Source organism: Nesoenas mayeri (genome assembly GCF_963082525.1).
Source record: "Nesoenas mayeri genome assembly, chromosome: 1".
Taxonomy (NCBI): Eukaryota; Metazoa; Chordata; class Aves; order Columbiformes; family Columbidae; genus Nesoenas; species Nesoenas mayeri.
Genome location: NC_137541.1, coordinates 139,831,386 through 139,848,723, shown reverse-complemented (window position 1 = coordinate 139,848,723; position 17,338 = coordinate 139,831,386). Strand labels below are relative to the sequence as shown.

The 17,338-nt window shown below is 46.2% G+C and overlaps 1 protein-coding gene across 1 annotated transcript in view; it reads left to right on the top strand.

The window, feature by feature from the left end:
• GAP43 (growth associated protein 43) overlaps nucleotides 1–16,131 on the top strand; it is a gene marked incomplete at both ends in the record, with an annotated part of 57,388 nt that extends 41,257 nt beyond the window's left edge. The window contains one exon of the mRNA XM_080355394.1: nucleotides 16,043–16,131. Coding sequence (XP_080211520.1) covers nucleotides 16,043–16,131 — 89 coding nt within the window. The remainder of the gene's footprint in view (nucleotides 1–16,042) is intronic.
• Nucleotides 16,132–17,338: the final 1,207 nt, after the last annotated feature.

The window sequence follows — 17,338 nt, the reverse complement described above, 5'->3', positions numbered from 1 at the left end:
TTATCAGTGTTAGTTCAGTGATCACTTCCAGTCTCTGTGGCAACTCCATGGACTCTGATAAGGTGAAGTTGTACTCCCAAGAGTCCATAAAAATAACTGCTAGAGGACCTGTCTTGGCAATGTCCGGCGTCCATTTATTGTACTTCTCACAGTGGCTAGCACCAAATACTGCCATGGACAGATTTGGAGTAAACTGCCTCTCTATGACTAGGACTCTTCCTTGTCCTCTTCTGCGTAGGATTTGGTTTAACAGTGGAACATGATATATTATTTCTTTTGATACTTAATCATAGCTGTGGCTTTATTTGGCATATATAAATGCACAATATCCGACTGACAAAGTGTCAATAGCTTCCCCAACTCCAACCAACTGTACAATAGCCGGAAATTTCATCAATGAATTGGCCACCACTGCCTTAAATATCTTTCTGTACTTGTGTTATGTCACAGAAAGAACAAAAGCTTCCGATAGCCCCACTTTATGCCATTGATTATTCTATATAGCATCATATAGTATGCACAGAGGGCATAGTACCATAGCCCTTGCTGTTCATCTCTTTCCTGAAGAAAACACAAGCAATGCTTTCAATTGCTTTTTATATGAAATGATTCCCATGACTTTTAGCATCTTTGCTGCTTTTCTCTGTACAGCCTTTAAATCTGCAAATGTCCTTTGTGAGATGGGGTAGCTGACACTGTATAAATTAGTCCAGAAAAGGCTATACTTGTATACACCTGTTTCCAGAAAGGCAATATTTCTTCTGGTTTGCTTCTCATCCCAGTCCTTATGGACACCAACATCTTTACTTTTTGAAGACAGCTACCCAATGAGCACTGATGACTGCAGTGACATCCACATCCATTTTGGACTTGGGAGTTTTCCTATTTGTAAAAGTACTGCATGAATATTTTATTCAACCATGTGAATGGTCTGCGAGACAGGGCAGCAGCCAAGAGAACCAAAGTAACAGGAGCCTTTCAGGTCAAGCCACTGGCATCAGTGGGATAGGTTTCACCTCCAGTTCTGGACCTCCAATAGACCTGTGAAAGACCAATTTATGCAAGGTCCATTTGAACAGGTCTCTAACCGCAATATTTTTCTCAATACTACATTTATACTGCAAGCTTGACTCAAAGGAGGGCTCCCTCATTCCCTAGCTTTCCTCTCTGTTAGTGTTGAATGTCTTCCAGGCAGAAAATAGAGGAGACACTTAATGATGATGTATGAGGGAAAACCGAATGATGGAGAGTGCTGCTATTGTGTGCTTAGCTGTTCTCTGAAGGGGACTGTGGTCTGTTTTTGCAGGTTACTGAAACTGTGACTTTTTTCCTAGTTCTGGATTCCCTCCTAAGACCTGCTTTGCATATCTCTTAGCTTTAATAATCTGTACAAGATAAAGAACCTTGGCTTTATCATCACCAAATGTGAATGGGATCTGTGGAAATGTTTCTTTTTTCTTTCTGTGTCCTTAGCTATATCACTGTCAGCATGGGACACTGAAATGGAGCTGAAAATCTCGGCTGAGGTCCTGGGAGCCAGGAGCCCATGTTGGACAATTGCCCTTTGCAGGGCTGCAGAGCAGTCAGGAAAAGAACTATGGAAACCTGGGCAGGGCCCAGAGATGTAAATGAAAATGCACTTCTAATGACAGGAAAAGTGAGACTCAGGGCTTCATGTAAATAAGTTTTAGGTAAAGATCATAAGGTCCCAATTATCCAGTGTTCAAAGGACCACATACTTTCCAGCTGTACCTTGAGGCAACAGCAAATAAGTCCTCTTTTCATTATGAAAGAAAGCAGAAGGTGGAAGACTCTCCATCTTCTTTCAACAAAACACAGTAATTGGGAATGCTAGTAATGATAACTGCACATTACCTGTAACCTACAGGGCTTAATGAAGAAGAAAATCTCTCTGACATCTGGAAGATCATCCAAATCCCAATGCTAAAGTGGTGCAGTGCTGCAGAACCATAGCTGACAGTGCATGGCACGTACAGGGAAAAGGGTGGGAGGGCAGGGCTGTGACCATTCTGCAGGAGCATTCCCCAGTGCTGCTGACTTTGGCAGAACTGTCTTAGCAGCTGTGAAACCATTTGAAGAGGTGGACAATGGGATAAAGTAAAAGTGATTTAAAGTTGGAGAGGTGGAAAGTACTTTTAAAAACTCCCTTGCTGTTCTTAAAGGCTTTGGGCACCTGTTGATTTGGAAATGACATAAGCCTCTAAGAGGAAGGTGTGAATGTAAGCTCATGTGGACTAAGTCAACAACTGCCTAGTTTTCAGATGAGAATAGGACTCTACCCCCTCACTGGGTGTGAGTTTAGAAATATGGGAATATATATTGCAGCTTAGACACTCTGTTACCTATCCTAAAATTTCTCTTCCAAGATCCCCTTCTTCCCTCTCTCTTGCCATCTTTTACAGCCTATTTGGAGGCAACAATCCCCAGCTGTAGCTACAGGGTTGAATCTAAGCCTCGCTAACTTCTATAAGGCTAGCATTTCACCTGTGATTTCAGCACCCAGTGTTGTAAGTAATTCAGAGTAATCTTCAGTCATCAGTGCTGAAACAAGGGATATGCCACAGAAGACCAAGCCCTGGGTGGAACCTGCCCTGCTTCACTTCAGAAGGGCGTGTGAGTTAAAGGAGTGTGTGGTCTTGATCTTAGACCTGTATGTTTCTTCCCCTGACAGGGACTCGGTGCAATATTGTAAGTCTTCTGCTTTGCCTTGTGGTTAGAAGGGGTGGAAATGCCCTGTATTCACAGAGTCTGATTAGAGGGCTGCTGTGAGGTTATCTTCAGTAGGGATGCTGCAATTTATAGGAGCGGCAATTCTGTCTGGCCCTTTGTCTGCATTCACAGTCCATTATTCACCTGGAACACCAGGGATCCAGATGGTGAAAGCACAGTGAAAGGATGTGACTTCTTTATTGCCAAGCAGCAAGCAGGCATGACTGTCACCTATATGATCTCCTAGCCCTGCACCACACCTGCTCAGTCTTGCACCTGTCCCACAGTACAGTTCCTAGAGTTTGGGGTGGACATTCAGGATGCTGCAGGTTTGCAAGTCAGAGGGACTGGTGGGTGTTTGAAAGATCATTCAGCAGTGTAAACAGCTTTGCACATGCTTTTAAGCTTATCTTTGGGGATGAAGGTACTATTTGCACAAACCTGTCCCAGCACTACTTCCAGGACTTCACTGGAAGGCTTATCAGTGTGGCCAAACATGGTGCCAGGCACAGGGACTGAACTTGACCTCTTGTCCATGACTCAACCTCTTCCAAACACAGCAGAGGCCCAGCAGGAAGGCAGGGGCAAGAAATGTACAGTGCTGCTGCCGAGCAGCCCCACTTCTCTGGATGAACAGCAGACTTCAGTCTCCAGAGATACTAATCCAGAACTGTTCACTGCACTCAATGAAGAGACACAAAATTACAAAGAAAATGTTTCTTTGTGCCTCAAGCTAGAAACCTTCTTCATGGCTGAAGTCAAATGACTGCGAGAAAAATGGATGAAGTCATTGATTTCTACATCAGGGAACAAGGAGAAAATTCCAGCCTTTCCCAACTGATGTAGCATACAACTACTTCTTGTCCTCATTTCTAGCAAAACACATATACATATTTCTACAAAATAGGGAAGTCAAGCCTAGATTAAAATAGTAAGAGAAAACTTTGCCTCCTTTTAGACTAGCTAGCACATGAGGGTCAGGTACTCCCTCAACGAGACAAAACACAAAATGTGCCTATGCCGTACCCTAGGAGACTGAAGTCCAGTGAGCTTTGCAAGCAAACCATTGGGCTGCTGGATGAAGTTTCTCCTGATCCCTCCTTCTGGAGCTTTTCCACTTTGTATAAATTATTTATGATTTGCTGGAGCCAGTATGTGGAGTTTGGTCTCCCCACTGCAGATGAGTGCCTTCACCACTGGCCTACAGAGTCAATGTTTTCCTCTGGCCCAATGAATATTTAATAATTTGTGGAAGTGGAACAGCTCCAGCAGGAGAGGAAGAATAAGAGAGACGTGTTCATTCATGTGGATATCTCATGACATCACTCTGCAACCAGCAGGCAAGACCTGAGCCAAGGACCTTTACAGCAAATAAAATCAGCAGGGGGACCAGGGGAGACAACATGAGCACGAAACGGTGGGGTGCCACTTCTTATGCCTCAGTGCAATTTCAGAGCAGCTCAGGCCTCAGAAAAGGCCCTCGTCTGTGACAGCTGTTGTCAAAATGATGGTGACCAAGCCAAAAGTGTGGGCTGCTCCACCTTGACCAAAAATCTAGAAACTCTGCAAGTGAGAGCTGTGGTAATTTACAGCCTCTGTGACCTGTGGAGAGCTGGGCTTCATACAGACTTTGAGTGCACATGAGATACTGGAGGACTGCTACTGCTTGGCCCCACAGCTGAAGCAGGGCCACCTTGGGCTAGCAAGGGGATAGCCACAGCAGTGCTGAAATGTCCTTTGATGAGAGAGAGAAGCCTCATCATTGCGGGCTAGCTCTGCAAAGGGCTGGTTTAGCACCCCGTAAGGGTACTTCTTCCACCACAGTGGACAGTGCTGAGGAGCTTTGACTTTGGCATTGACAACCTGAACATACCTGGTGCTCTAGGGTATTAGGAGAAGCAACCTGGCCTTGTGTCGCTGTGACATGGCTGGCTGGGTATGGGGCTGCCTTGCTGTGCCCCTATGAGGTCTCGCCAACATTTGCAGCTGCCCCACCAGATGCCCCCATGCCAAAGCTGAATTCATTACCCTCCTGATTGAATTGTTATTGTGAAAAGCCAATTAAACTGAGATGGCTACTGTGGGACAACTATGCCTGTTCACTTGGTGCAGCACTGAGAAAGTTCAGAGCCTAAAAAGTCCCTCTCAAACTGAGAGAAGGTTGAGTTAAAAAAAAAAAAAAGTCCCAAATTTGAATTAAAAAGAGAATCACTGATGCTAACTGCTGACACCTTCACAGAAAAAACTGCCACTGGCAATGAGAGTGCTGATGAAAGATTTTCCAGGCAGCTCCCACAGTGCAGCTCGGCTCTCTGAAAGCAGCCTGTGCCAGCCACAGGGCTGCCCTTCACCCTCCTTGACCCTACGGCTGAGCATCAGCATCACCACACCTCTGGTCACAGGGGTTTCTTGGGCAGTAGAGGCAACTATGCAGTCTGAACTCCCACCTGAAGACAAGCTGTGGCTTTTTGCCTCCCAGCCCTTAGTCTTTCTCATGGGCACCCAAGGGATAAGGTGACAGGCTGAGGAGGATCTGGCTTTTGCAGTATAAGCCAGGGAAAGTGCCCAGCTGCCCACTGAGTTTTGCAGGACAGGTGCTGTGACTCCTGATCTTTCCATCCCTGGAGGGCTATGATTAAGCAGTAGCAGACAAGGGATTTTGGGCAGAGGGGAGGGTTGCTCTGCAATGCCACTCCTCATTGTCTTGAAGTGTGGATTTCCCCACAAGTGCTTATAGTTTGAAATGCCTCTTCCTATGTCCAGGCTGTCACACATGTGATGACCTCCTCCCATGGAAATGAAAAGCAAAGACTCCCAGGAGCTTCAGTGGGTACAGCATCAAGCCTGAACTGCCTCCTAGAGAGCAGCGACTGTATCTCAGTGCCCATTCTGCACAAAACATACTACATGTGTACATGCTAGCTGTGCATATGGCAAATAGTCATAATGTCTTTAATGCAAAGAGCTGGTGGTGTTGATGTTGCAGCTGCTGGGGACAGTTATCAACAAGATGGCTGTGGAAGGCCTGACAACGGGCACTTAATTCGTTTTAGCATCCAATTTGCAGAGCTTTGGTGTGTGAAGATGGACAGAAACAAACTAATGATCTCTAAATGAAATTTCTCCTTCATTTAAACACAAAATGGGAGGATAGTGAAAGGAAAAGTGATATTTTATATCCTCTTCTTGATTGCAATTCCCTGCCCTCAGCTAGATCAATATCGTTTCTGCTGGAGATGGAGGCTGCCTCCAGTTTCCATGGCAATCTGGTTGTTGGAGGCTTGCAGGCTCCGTGAATCCCCAATTTATCAGCCTTCTAGGCTTTAATAATGGAGACCAGCAGTCAGGCAGCTTATGAATGGCGCATGTCTTTTGGGCTGGGGGAAGGGAAATGGAAGTGTGGTTAGTAGTAAGGGCTGCAGCAATTTGTTTTGCTGCCACCGACAGCTGAAGGCGGAGAAGTATGAAGGGAGGAGCAGCGCATTAATTCTGGATGCACTGAAGGAATTTTTAGACCTTTTTGCTTCAATTACAGAAGATTTCCTCCTCTGACCTCTTTTCCCTGGCCATCTTTGCTGGGGCAGGGGAGGAGAGCAGCCTCACAGCCAGTCCTGTGTGATGAGGTAGGAGCTGTACATGGAGAACCCAAAGGCTCTAGCACTCTGCATGTTTCCTTCCCCTCCTTAACCCTCTTTATTTCAGGATCAGTGGTGCATGAATGCCAGCAGTCTGCCACAGTTTTGGATTCATTTTCATCTCCCTACTGATCCTACCATGATGGCCAAGCTGATCAGTGGAGCTGTAAGATGGGCAGACCTCTGAGGGTCTGATCTGTCTATCAAACTTCTGTCACTTGCTGTGCTATTCTCTGTGCATCTGCCAGGCCTATCCAAAACCAAACCTCCATCCCCAAAGGGCTCTAAGCTTCAGTCCCTGAATTCACTAGAAATGGTCTGGCTGTACAGGAATCACTATCAGTTGCTTCAATAAGTCTTCATTTTGCTCACTTGGCCATGACCTCCACAGAGTACTTCCCATTTCTTCTTCTCTTTCCTCTGATTTCTCCCCTATGATCTCACAGGGCAGCCACACTAGAGAGGCTAAAGAATAAATTGATATGGTGTATCAAGTGCTTGTTCTTCTATTCCCTCACATGCTCCCTGTTTCTAAACCATCCTCCAGAACTTAACCTAGAAAGGGGGAAAAGATGGGCTACACAAAATAATACTATTGATGAGATAGGGACATCCTGTTTTGCAACATGTATGCCAAGAGCAGCTGCCAGCTGTTACATTCTACAGCTGGAAACAAGTAAAAACCTCTATGTTCAAGCTGTTTGAATCACAAGTTATTTAAGGAATTAAAAAGAGTAGCCTTTCTGGTCTGCAAGACCTGTGTGAAATCAACAGTGGCATGAGAAGAGAAATGAACAGCTTGTGGATTATTTCTTCTTAGCTTTTCCTCAGGTGAAGTAATGAATGCCTTTCTTCTACCCACCTTCCTGTGATAGTTGGGAGGGTGAGTATCGCTGAGATTGCTACACCTCCAGTTTTGGCCTCAAATTAGGACTTTGTGGAATTTCAGAAATCACAGGACCAAGGCATCACACACTTTTAAGTGTTGCTGTGTGCAGAGTGGCTGGTTGAGATGCTGGAATGAAAAGCCAAGGGGACTCAGCCTCCTGGGTACACTACAAGCTTTTGCGTGGCCACAGCCCAATTCTTCATGCTTTGCTCACTCTAAAATGCAGATAAAAGCCTTTGCTTTCTTCACTGGGATGCCACAAGAATAAAATATCTCCATGACTGTGAGTTAGGCCATTGTTGTGATGATGAAGACCGGATAAATACTTACATTGCTGGTTGCCTGTAGCAATTTGGGAAGGTCATAGTAGAAGACAGCTCTTGACATTCACAAAGGTCTGGGTTCATCATGAATGTATGATCTGGATATTATACCCTGTTTTACCTTATATATCTGATACGGTCTGGATATTGTACCTAAAAAAAACCAGTACACTACCTTGCTGGAAAGTCAAGTAGTGGATAATGAAGAACTGTGGTCTGAGTGTCTTCAGAGGTGTCTTTGTCTCTGGCTTACCCTTTTTTGGGGAGATGGAGAGATGGGTAGCTTGGAACCCCTCCTGAAGGGAGCGTTTCTGCTCCAGCAGGGCAGCTGAGCAACAGATTTGGAATCAGATTAGCTCTGACCCCAGCTGATGGCTGGAGAGACCCTGCATAAGTCACTTCTCATTTCTCTACTTCAGGTTCCCTGGCTGTAAAGACCATGAAGCCTTGGTAGGAGTCTGTTGAGGTCAGCACCTTTGATGCTGTTTGGCAGGAGGCCACTCAATACTGGTGCAAAATATCTGCCTCCAAGGCAGCCTCATCCCAAACGGGCTCTTTTACCTCCTTTTCAGCCACTGTACTACACAGCCTCCCACTTTCCCACCACTTTCTGGTGCAAGAAGGCATCCCTACAGAAACACCACAACAGATCTCACTGCTGCCAGGTGGGAGCACCTCATCTTCCCTGGAGCTACAGTTGCTTGTAGCAATGATGGTAGCCAAGAGAAAGGCGTTGTTAACGGAGATCATACAGTCTGAAAACCTAACCATTCTGGTAGGCTTCTTCCAGCCCTAGCTGGATTGTAATTGCCCAGTTATAAGCACTATAAACAGGAAATTTGGGCCAAAAGTGCTGGTAATACGCAGGAATAAATGACCAGCCAAAAGTAAGCATGTCATTTGTCTCAGCCTTCAGGCCTGGCTGCCTCCATGGGTATGGGAAGGAAATGGCAGTAGAAGAAAGAAGAGACACATTTTTTCGCATTTTCCAGGAAGCAAAAATATCTGCCAATGTCACTGTAACAGGGTTAACATCTCACATTCACAAGGAACATCTTCCCTTTTCTCTCTCCACCCTCTTTCTCCACCACTCCCATTTCTCTGGAGACCTCATTGCTCCCTCCCATCAGCCAAAGTTGGGGAGTTTCCATGGCAACAAGGCAGCTGGTGTCTAGACACTGTGAAAGATGCTTTGCAGTGGAGCTGCAAGCTTGACTCACCTCAGCACCCCCTCCCCACAGCCGTGCACCCCGAGCATCTCTCCCACTGCTCCCTTCCTTTCCATCTACTGCACGCACGGATGCTGATGCAGGGTGGGATTTCCCTGGTGGTGCTGGGGGAAGAAAGACACTGGGCAGGAGGACAGGGAGAAGAAATCCCTAGGCCACTGGATCTTGGGCCTGACAAAGCACAAAGGCAGCTGGGGCGACAGAACTGGGGCTGGCTGTCCTCTGAGGATTTCGCAGGATCAGAAGATGAGGCAGCCATCCATGCTTGGACCAAAGTCATCAGCCATGGGACTGGCAGAAGTTGTTATTTTTTTCCTCTCTGCTGGAGCAATTGAGGCTGACATACATGGTGCTGAAACAAAGAGGAAGCAGTCCAGGAGTAGGAGGCCCAAACTACCTTATATTGTGGTCGTATTCACCTTTTTATTTTAACCTTAACAGGTGGCTTTGCCTGCTTATTTCCAGTAGTTACTGGGCAACTTCCCTGGACGTCCTGCATGCTGCTTGCAGTAGGATCATCCCTCCCCACCACCTTGTTACAGGGTTTACTAAGGATATGCAGATCGCCTAGGTCCCATGCACCCACCAAGACTCCCAGGGCTCGCAGGAACCAGGTGATACCCCAGGTCTGTCTGTAGTGAGTGAGGGCTTCACCAGGGGTTTGGGAGAAATCATGCAAGTCAATCCCCTAGACCCGACACAGCCACTCACCTGAAATACCCAGTTCCTTCATTTCTCAGTGTTTTGCTGGGCCAGGATAAATCTGCCAGTTTTCAGAAGGAGCAAGTGGGGAGGGCGTAGGATTTTAGCACTGCGTATGATGCATCATAGGGCTGACTGCAATGGGCTAACTTGGACTGTGAAGAGAACTGTATAAACAATAGCTCTGAACCTGAAGTGCATCTTGTTTCAGCAGCCTCGGACCTACCATCGTCTGCCTGGAATCAGCGTCTGGCTGGCTAGAAGGACAGATGGATTGGGACAGATGAATCAAGCTGTGAAGCTTGGATCCAAATCTGGATCCAAAAGTCATTAAAACTAGGAGAGGCTCGGGTCAGGGATTTTAAATGGGGCCTTCCAGTGCTCCTCACCCTCCAAAAAAATGTCTCTAAACAGAGTTGTCTCTGGGACAGATGAGCTCTGCTTATAACAGGGTAGGAAAACCCAGATTAGTATTTGGGAGCAAAGAAGAGACCAAACGAGGCACAGGTTTGCTGTTCCATCTCTGACCAAGCTGTAGTTGGCAGACAACATAGGGAGAAAGGAGTGAGCATGACAAATGCTAAAGAAAGAGCCACGGCTGAGTAGATCTGGGCAATACTTTAGCAGGAAGGCATGGGAGAGTTCTAGTTGCACAATCAATATCAGCAATAATTATGCAAACAATGGGAAAGCAGCAAAAGCAAAATCCCAGAGTGTTTGTGCAGTTTCTCTTCTCCTGGCATCAACTGTGGTAATTTAAAGATCTGCAGTGGAACAGAGACAAAAAGGAAAACAAAACCCAAGCCACCAGCCACAAAAGAAATGATCAGCAGAGAGGTTGCTGCTACTGTGGTCATAAGCTGATGTCTGCTCTGATTTAATTAATCTTGGCAAGTCAAACGGGAGCTGGGCAGGTCCCAAGAGACAGTGTTTTACCCGGAAATCCACTCAACCTAATTTCGCTAATGTAGGGCAGTGGAGAGACTTGGAGAGGAGCCTGCACACTCAGCCATTAGAGCACAGCATAGGCAAAAGCAGCTGTAAGTACCACCATCCAGCAAAAAACTGCTGCTTGCGTGCCTACTTCAGCTTCACAGCAACCAGAATGGCATATGTCTGAGGTGTTTGCTCCCCAATGGGGCTCACAGATGTGACTCTCACCCTTTCCAGGAAATAAATGGGGTGCTGAGGGGGAAGAGGGGCTAAGACACTATTTCAGCAAGGATCACTTCCATATTTTTTCCTTTCCATGGGCAAAGCAGTTCCCTAGCAGATACCAGTTGGAGCTGTAGGTATGAAGCATGTCTTTAAGACAGGCCCTTCAGCTGGGAAGCAGATGTACTTTAGCCCCTCCACCATGCAGCTCTATTGCTTAAGCAATTCTGCAGCTTAAGGTTTGTCTGAGGCTGCCCCAAACTTTCCTAAATTGGCTGCCCAAAATTTTTCTTAACTTGGCTGCCCCATCCAGGTTCCTAGATTGAAAAGAGGTTGGTGGCAGCTCAGCTCACAAATGGTCGTCTCTTTAGCAAAATTATGTCGTGCTATAGGATGGTTTGGACTGCAGTATAAACTTCAAAAGACTGAAAGAAAAGGCAAAGCTGCAGAACAAACTAAAATCTCAAAGCTGTGTCTAGGGGCAACCATGGGCCTGGAATAACTAGGAACAGTGCAAGTGATGACTAGCGTGCATTAAAAAAACAGTGAGGATCATGATTGCAAGCACAAATTAGGTGGGTTTTGCTGGTGATCTTGTTTGCGGGGGGTGGAGGGGGCATTAGCTTTTTGACCTAGCCGTTCCTGCTTTATCCTTCAGGACAGATTTAACTTCTGGCCCCTTCTCAAGCTTCTTGTGCTTCATATTACAGTTCAGCCACCCCTCCTGTTCTGTTTCCTCCATGCATACATGTGTTTTATTCTCATTGTTTGAGTTTGGACCCTTCTTTTTGGTCTGTGGCTGAAATGCTCTACAACAAATGTGGATGTTTCCACCTTGACTTGCTAAAGGTGTAGGTGTTCACAGGCTGCAACTCCTCTTGTCCTAAAGCAGGCAACCAAATAGGTCAAGTTCATAGAGTTCTAGAAATGTCATGGTTATTTCCACTAATTAGAAAAGGAGCAGGTGAGAAGATCAGCTGGAGAAGTCTCTGTGGATGTCTGGAGTGAAGTGATACATCCATCCACTCTCACTTCAGCTTTCCCATTTCATAATCTCTTCATGTGCATCTTGGTGCTGCCTCAGTCCAGGTCCATCTTAAGAAATATCTCACTGCCTCCTGCTTGTTCTCTTCCTTGCGAGTGGACACAGCGGACTCCAATCTTGCGGGAGGAGATCTCACAGTGCTAATGTGTTCAAAAGGGAAATAATTTTAGACAGGTGGAAATTTGGCCACCCAGGATGAAATATTTTTTTCCCTCAAGCAGGAGATGAAACATTTTGCCTAAATGTCCTGAATTCTCAGCTGCTTTTTTGTCACCTTTTACACCTATTCCAACAAAGTGCAAACTTAGTGTAAAATGCCAAGGCTGTGCAGTTCTGCCTGTATAGCCATATCTGTCCACTAGAAACCAACAGGTGCAACAGCCCAGAGTTCAAGGAAGTGGGAAATCAAGACTAGTATTGGGTAAAAAAAGCAATGTAAGAAATATCCTGTCTGATGTATGAAATCCTGAGGATAGCTATCTACTTATCTCTCCGGGGATACCTTGACCTCCCAAAGGAGGAACACAGAAAACTAGGCTGGAGAAAACCCCAGAGAACATGCGGCAGAAATAACCTGCATCAAACAAACTGGTGAAGGGTGAGTCAGATAAACTGTCTCGCCTCTCCTTTGTGAATCAGAAACTGCTATTAACTAGCCCTGATGTCAGTAGGTTTGTGCTACTTTGCTCCCATTGCACAGAGAGAATCCTGTTCTTTTCACTGCTGTGGTTTAGCAGTGCCACAGCTTGAACTTTATTTTTTGTGCTGAATTTTTTATCCTTTGTGATATTACTTCTTGCTAAATTTCATTACTGTATAACACCAGGTTGCTTCTTTTACCTCATCTCAAAGATCAATGAAATCCTGCTAAAGCTATTACAAAAAAAGACATAGCTTAGCAGGGTGTAACAGTGCATAGGGTATTTCCACTTATTGCTTCAATACTATGCAAGAAAAAGGAGGGAGAGTGGTTGGCTGAATTTTCTGTGATAATTCTTATTCAAAAATGTAGACCTCTTGTTTATACTTAGGACATACACAGCCAGGAAAATCTGCTCTAGTTTGCCATGTCCAGCATTTGGTTTGTATGATTCCTCTCTGTTGACCTGAATATGTGGTGAACTGACTTTGAATCCTTTCTGCTGCTCCATGACCTCAGACTCAGTCCAGGCTATTTCAGCCATGGCAGAAATCAGTGCAGTCTCTGGGCTGCTTCATCAGAGTCACCTGCCTATGATTAACTGCTCCCCAGAGATGAGCAACGTGGGCAGCGAGGCACCCCTGTGCAATTCCTCTGCCAGACAGGGATCTCTGGGTGCCACAGGCTCTCCCTGGAAATTAGATTTGCCACTGTGGTGAGCCAAGAGGGAACAAAACACGACAGAAAATTGTGTTTCAACCTGCCTGTTTATCCTAAGGACAAGAACATCACAAGAAACATTGTGAGCTACCCTGTGTCACCAGAGTTGTCAGCCCCCCCACTTTGAGTGCAACCAGATTTCCTGCCCATCTCACTAGGACAATTGTCAAGAGCCTACCACTGTAGGAGCTGGACCCCACTTTCAGCTGCCGATGTAACGGGGGCATCTGATATGTCTTGGCCAAGGCACTCAGTATCACAACAGGTATGCAGGGCCTCCCAGGGTCTGTCCCTGTGCTTGCTGCATTTTGTGCTGTCCTGAGGATGCTGTGGGGACTGCCATCTAAAATCTCTGCGTATTTTTGGCAGGAAGGCACAAAAAGTTTTAAACATAATGCAATATAGCATCAGGGCTTGTGTTCAGGAAGCATTGCCTACCATTTGTTGCTCTTTCATTCATCTTGCATTTACATGCAGACAAAACAGAACTTCTGCCTTCATAGGATCTATCAGAGCCTTAGAGCAAAGCATCGTTGCTGATGGCTAACGATAGTCTTTCGGCTTAAATTTAGGGGTAGATGGTTGTTCATTGGGATTCTGCTTTTGGGTCCATAATTCAGTGTGTCTTCTGCTGTGAACGCCTTGGAGAAGAGCAGGATTAAAAGGACTCCTCTCCCTCCCCAGTGGAGTGTGATCAAGTCTTTCAGGAAAATTAACAAAACTAGGGCAAGCTGGCCTGCTTTGCCTTCCGATAATACTTGCATCATATTTTAATCAGTAGCCTATTTTGTCTTTAGTTCATTACTGTGGCTGTACCATATATAGAAGGAGTACTTATTTAGCTGTTCAGTGTCCAGGGAAAACAAGTCCACAGATGTTTTTGCTGACAGGAGCTTTGCAGGTGCCGGGGTTCAGGCTGTGGCACTGAGCCATGGGGTTGGTTATTCCCACAGACTTTTTCCTTTTGGAAAAGCAGCAGTCAGAGTTTACTAAGACAAAAAGTATTTGAAGGTCCAGAAGCAGAGCCTTTAATGAAGATGATTGAGGATGGGAAGTTGCACACAAGTTAAAGATGATCCATATGGAAATGGTGGGTAGGAAGTAATCTAAAAAAGAGGCTAAATAGCTGAGGGGGAGAGGGAAGTGAGAATGCAGCACCTACTGTCAGTGTTGGAAGCAAATACAAGTCTGCCATCTGATGGCATTGAATGGACCAGGCCAATATGCATTAATGGTGTCAGTTAAGAAAGGTTCACATCCTGATTAGCATTCTCACTAATGCTAAACCTGGGTATGAGGATGCTGGTCCTCACAAACTAAATATTGGCATGTGAATCTCTGTATTGTTAAGATGACAGCATGGGCCAGGGTGTGGTTTTTTTAATAAGCCAACTAGCTTTTCCCCAGACAGCTCCCAGACACAGCCACCCTGCTCTGGAGAGAGAGAGATTTTAGCCATATGGACATGAGCTATGTGGTGCCAGCTGGCCTCAGGGCCAGAGAGCAGTCCCTGGCCCATTTTATTTGCTTGTGTAATGCAATCTGATAGCCCATCAGAGAAACCAGGAACCGTCCAGTTTAAAGGGACTCCACAGTCCTCTGTGAATGACCACCAGAGACACAGTGATGCTATCTATGGAGGTACGTCAAGTGCCAGCACTGAGGTATGTGACATACCAATCTTCTGGTCTGTCCCACACCACTCAGCTCAGCATGTCTTCCCTGTTCTTTATCCCAAATCTGGGGTGATACTCCTTGCTTGGCCTCTCCATGGTCTGTGAGTATGTGTCCGGGGCCGGGGGGGGGGGGGCGCGGGGGAAGTCAGTGAGGAATGGGGAGAGATGGGAAAGGAGCAGAGTGATCACTACAGTGCACTAAAAGACCCTTGTGCATTCTTCCACTTTAGAGACCTGCAGCCCTGGGTGAACCATCACCTTCACCTCTAAAAAGCAGTCCACATGGTGCACAGACCTTAGCAGGACCTCTGAAAGAGGCCCAGGAACATGTTAGTGTACCATGATCTAGAGATGATGAGATCTGGTCAGCAGGAACTCAGAGACAATTAAATTTGTCCTGCTGCAATGAGAGGGGCTTGTTATCTCAGGGTGGATTAATCCAGCAAGATCACTCCAGTTTGAGGGGTGCTCCTTTCATTTACCTTGTCCCTCCTGGCTGCCTCTGCCTTCTCCTCAGTTCTGATCTCCTGTCTAGTTCATTTTTGTGGGATTGCTCCTGGCATTCATTTTGATTTCTTGTGTGAATGGTGTGTCAGAACAAGGTGTCTGGTTGACAGGCAGACCCAGCCTCCAGTTACACTCATTGTTTGCCCCTGGGGCAGCTCTACCTTTGAAAGGAAAGCCTAGAAAACTGGAGGGATGTGACAATGTCCCAGCTGAAGGCTCCTGTTCTTGAAGGCTTAGAGACATCTCTCTAGATCTCTGTTCTGTCTAAGAGAAGTCTGAGTTACAAGTTATAATGTTTTTCCCTCTGGGTCTTGCAAGCTTCAAGTGCATGTGGAATTTTCTCTTCTTGACCTCTTTGAGACGCAGTTGGAAGAATCTGTAGAACTAATTAGGGGGCAACAATTCAACAATGGTTGGCACAGTCATTGGGTTCAGTAAAAGGGTAATACAGGAGTCTCATCTAGGTGGTAAGCCCAGAGTCTGATCAGTGCACCTGATTAAATGAATGACAGTTGCCTGTCACATCAGCAGCGCGCTAGCCAGCTCCTTCCAGTTGCATGTGCTTTCTGGCAAGGCTGGAGGTGTTCCATGAGAGCTACACACTTGTCTGCTGGGCTGAACCCTGGCATGTTCTTTCCATGCTGCAGAAGTGCCAGGGACTTTGAGACCTGGGTCACTCTGGGGAGAGAGAAGCCTGAAGCCATGCAGTCCATCGTGTGATGGCTGTGTGTATGTGGAGGATGCTCTAGATAAATGGCTGACTAACCCTGGACCATCTCTTTCCCCACTAGATGCTGTAGAAGAAACCAAACCTACTGAAAGTGCCCAGCAGGAAGAGGTGAAAGAAGAAGAGAGCAAGGCGGACCAAGAAAATGCCTGAACATTAAGAAATGACTCCCCATTGCCCCTCCCTCCCTCCCCCTATCCTCTATCCTTCCTTCCCACCCCAATCTCAATCTCCCCTCTTCCTGCTCACATCTGTGAGCCTGTCCATCCCTCTCCCATTCCCACTTAAACCCTTTTTCTCTCTGTGTGGCAAACATTTAAAGGAAAAAAAAAAAAAAAAAAAAAAGCAGGAAAAATCCCAGTCAAACAGTGTGGCTTAAACATTTCTTTGTTTCTTGGTGTTGTTATGGCGAGTTTTTTGGTAATGATGATCCAATCATTTTGGGAAAATTCTTGCACTGTATCAGAGTTCTTTGACCTGGCGCGTGCGTGTGTCTGTCTGCCCACCGCGAGCGCGCTCTCTCTCTCTCTCTCTCTCTCCCCTCTCTCTCCTCTCCAAGTGTGTGTGTGTGCAATGTTACGTTCATCCGAGGAGTCCAGACTTACCGAGTGAGTTAAAACAAAAGAGGAAAAAAAAAAAGTCCTTTTCTTCCTTTTTCAATGTGATGGAATGAACGAAAGAAAAAAAAAAAAAAGAAAAAAGACCAAACCAAACAAACTAATGAAAAGAAAAATCATACCGAACCCCAGCTTGTTTTCAGAACTAAAACAAAAACTAAAAAAAATGTGCCAATTAGCGTAATGCTTGGCTCCAGGCTCCTTTTTCAAACTGAACAATAATTATAATAAATGAGAATAATGATCATTAATACCACCGTGTCGCATTTCTATGCTGCCGTACATCCTGCTGGCCTGCGGTCTTTGGTGGGCCACTTCTTGCGTGGCTCTGCTGTCCTCCTTGGCCACCAGTCAGTGACCAGCCACTCTCCCTGGCACTGCTGAGGGAAGCTGTAAGGGAAGCAGGCTTGGATTTTGAGTGAGGCGTTAGCACTGACATAAATAATGAAAGCGGCAAAAGCAGCTTTAGAAAAGAACAAAATAAGCGGCCCTCTTGGAGACCTCTAGGCCCGGATTCAGAGAAGCATGGTGACCTTGGAGGTATGAGCCCAGGCAGCCCCCTTGGGTCCCAGCAGAGGGACCAGCTTTGGTCCATGCTGAAGGTCCAGCCCCTGCAGCACCGAGGGCCAGGATGGGACAGGGTTCTTGGGCCTGGGCTCCCCCATCAGCAGGGTGATGCTCACCACACCCGGCTGGGGTTGGACAAGTTGTTGAGTAATGTAGTGTGGCCCTTCAAAAACGTT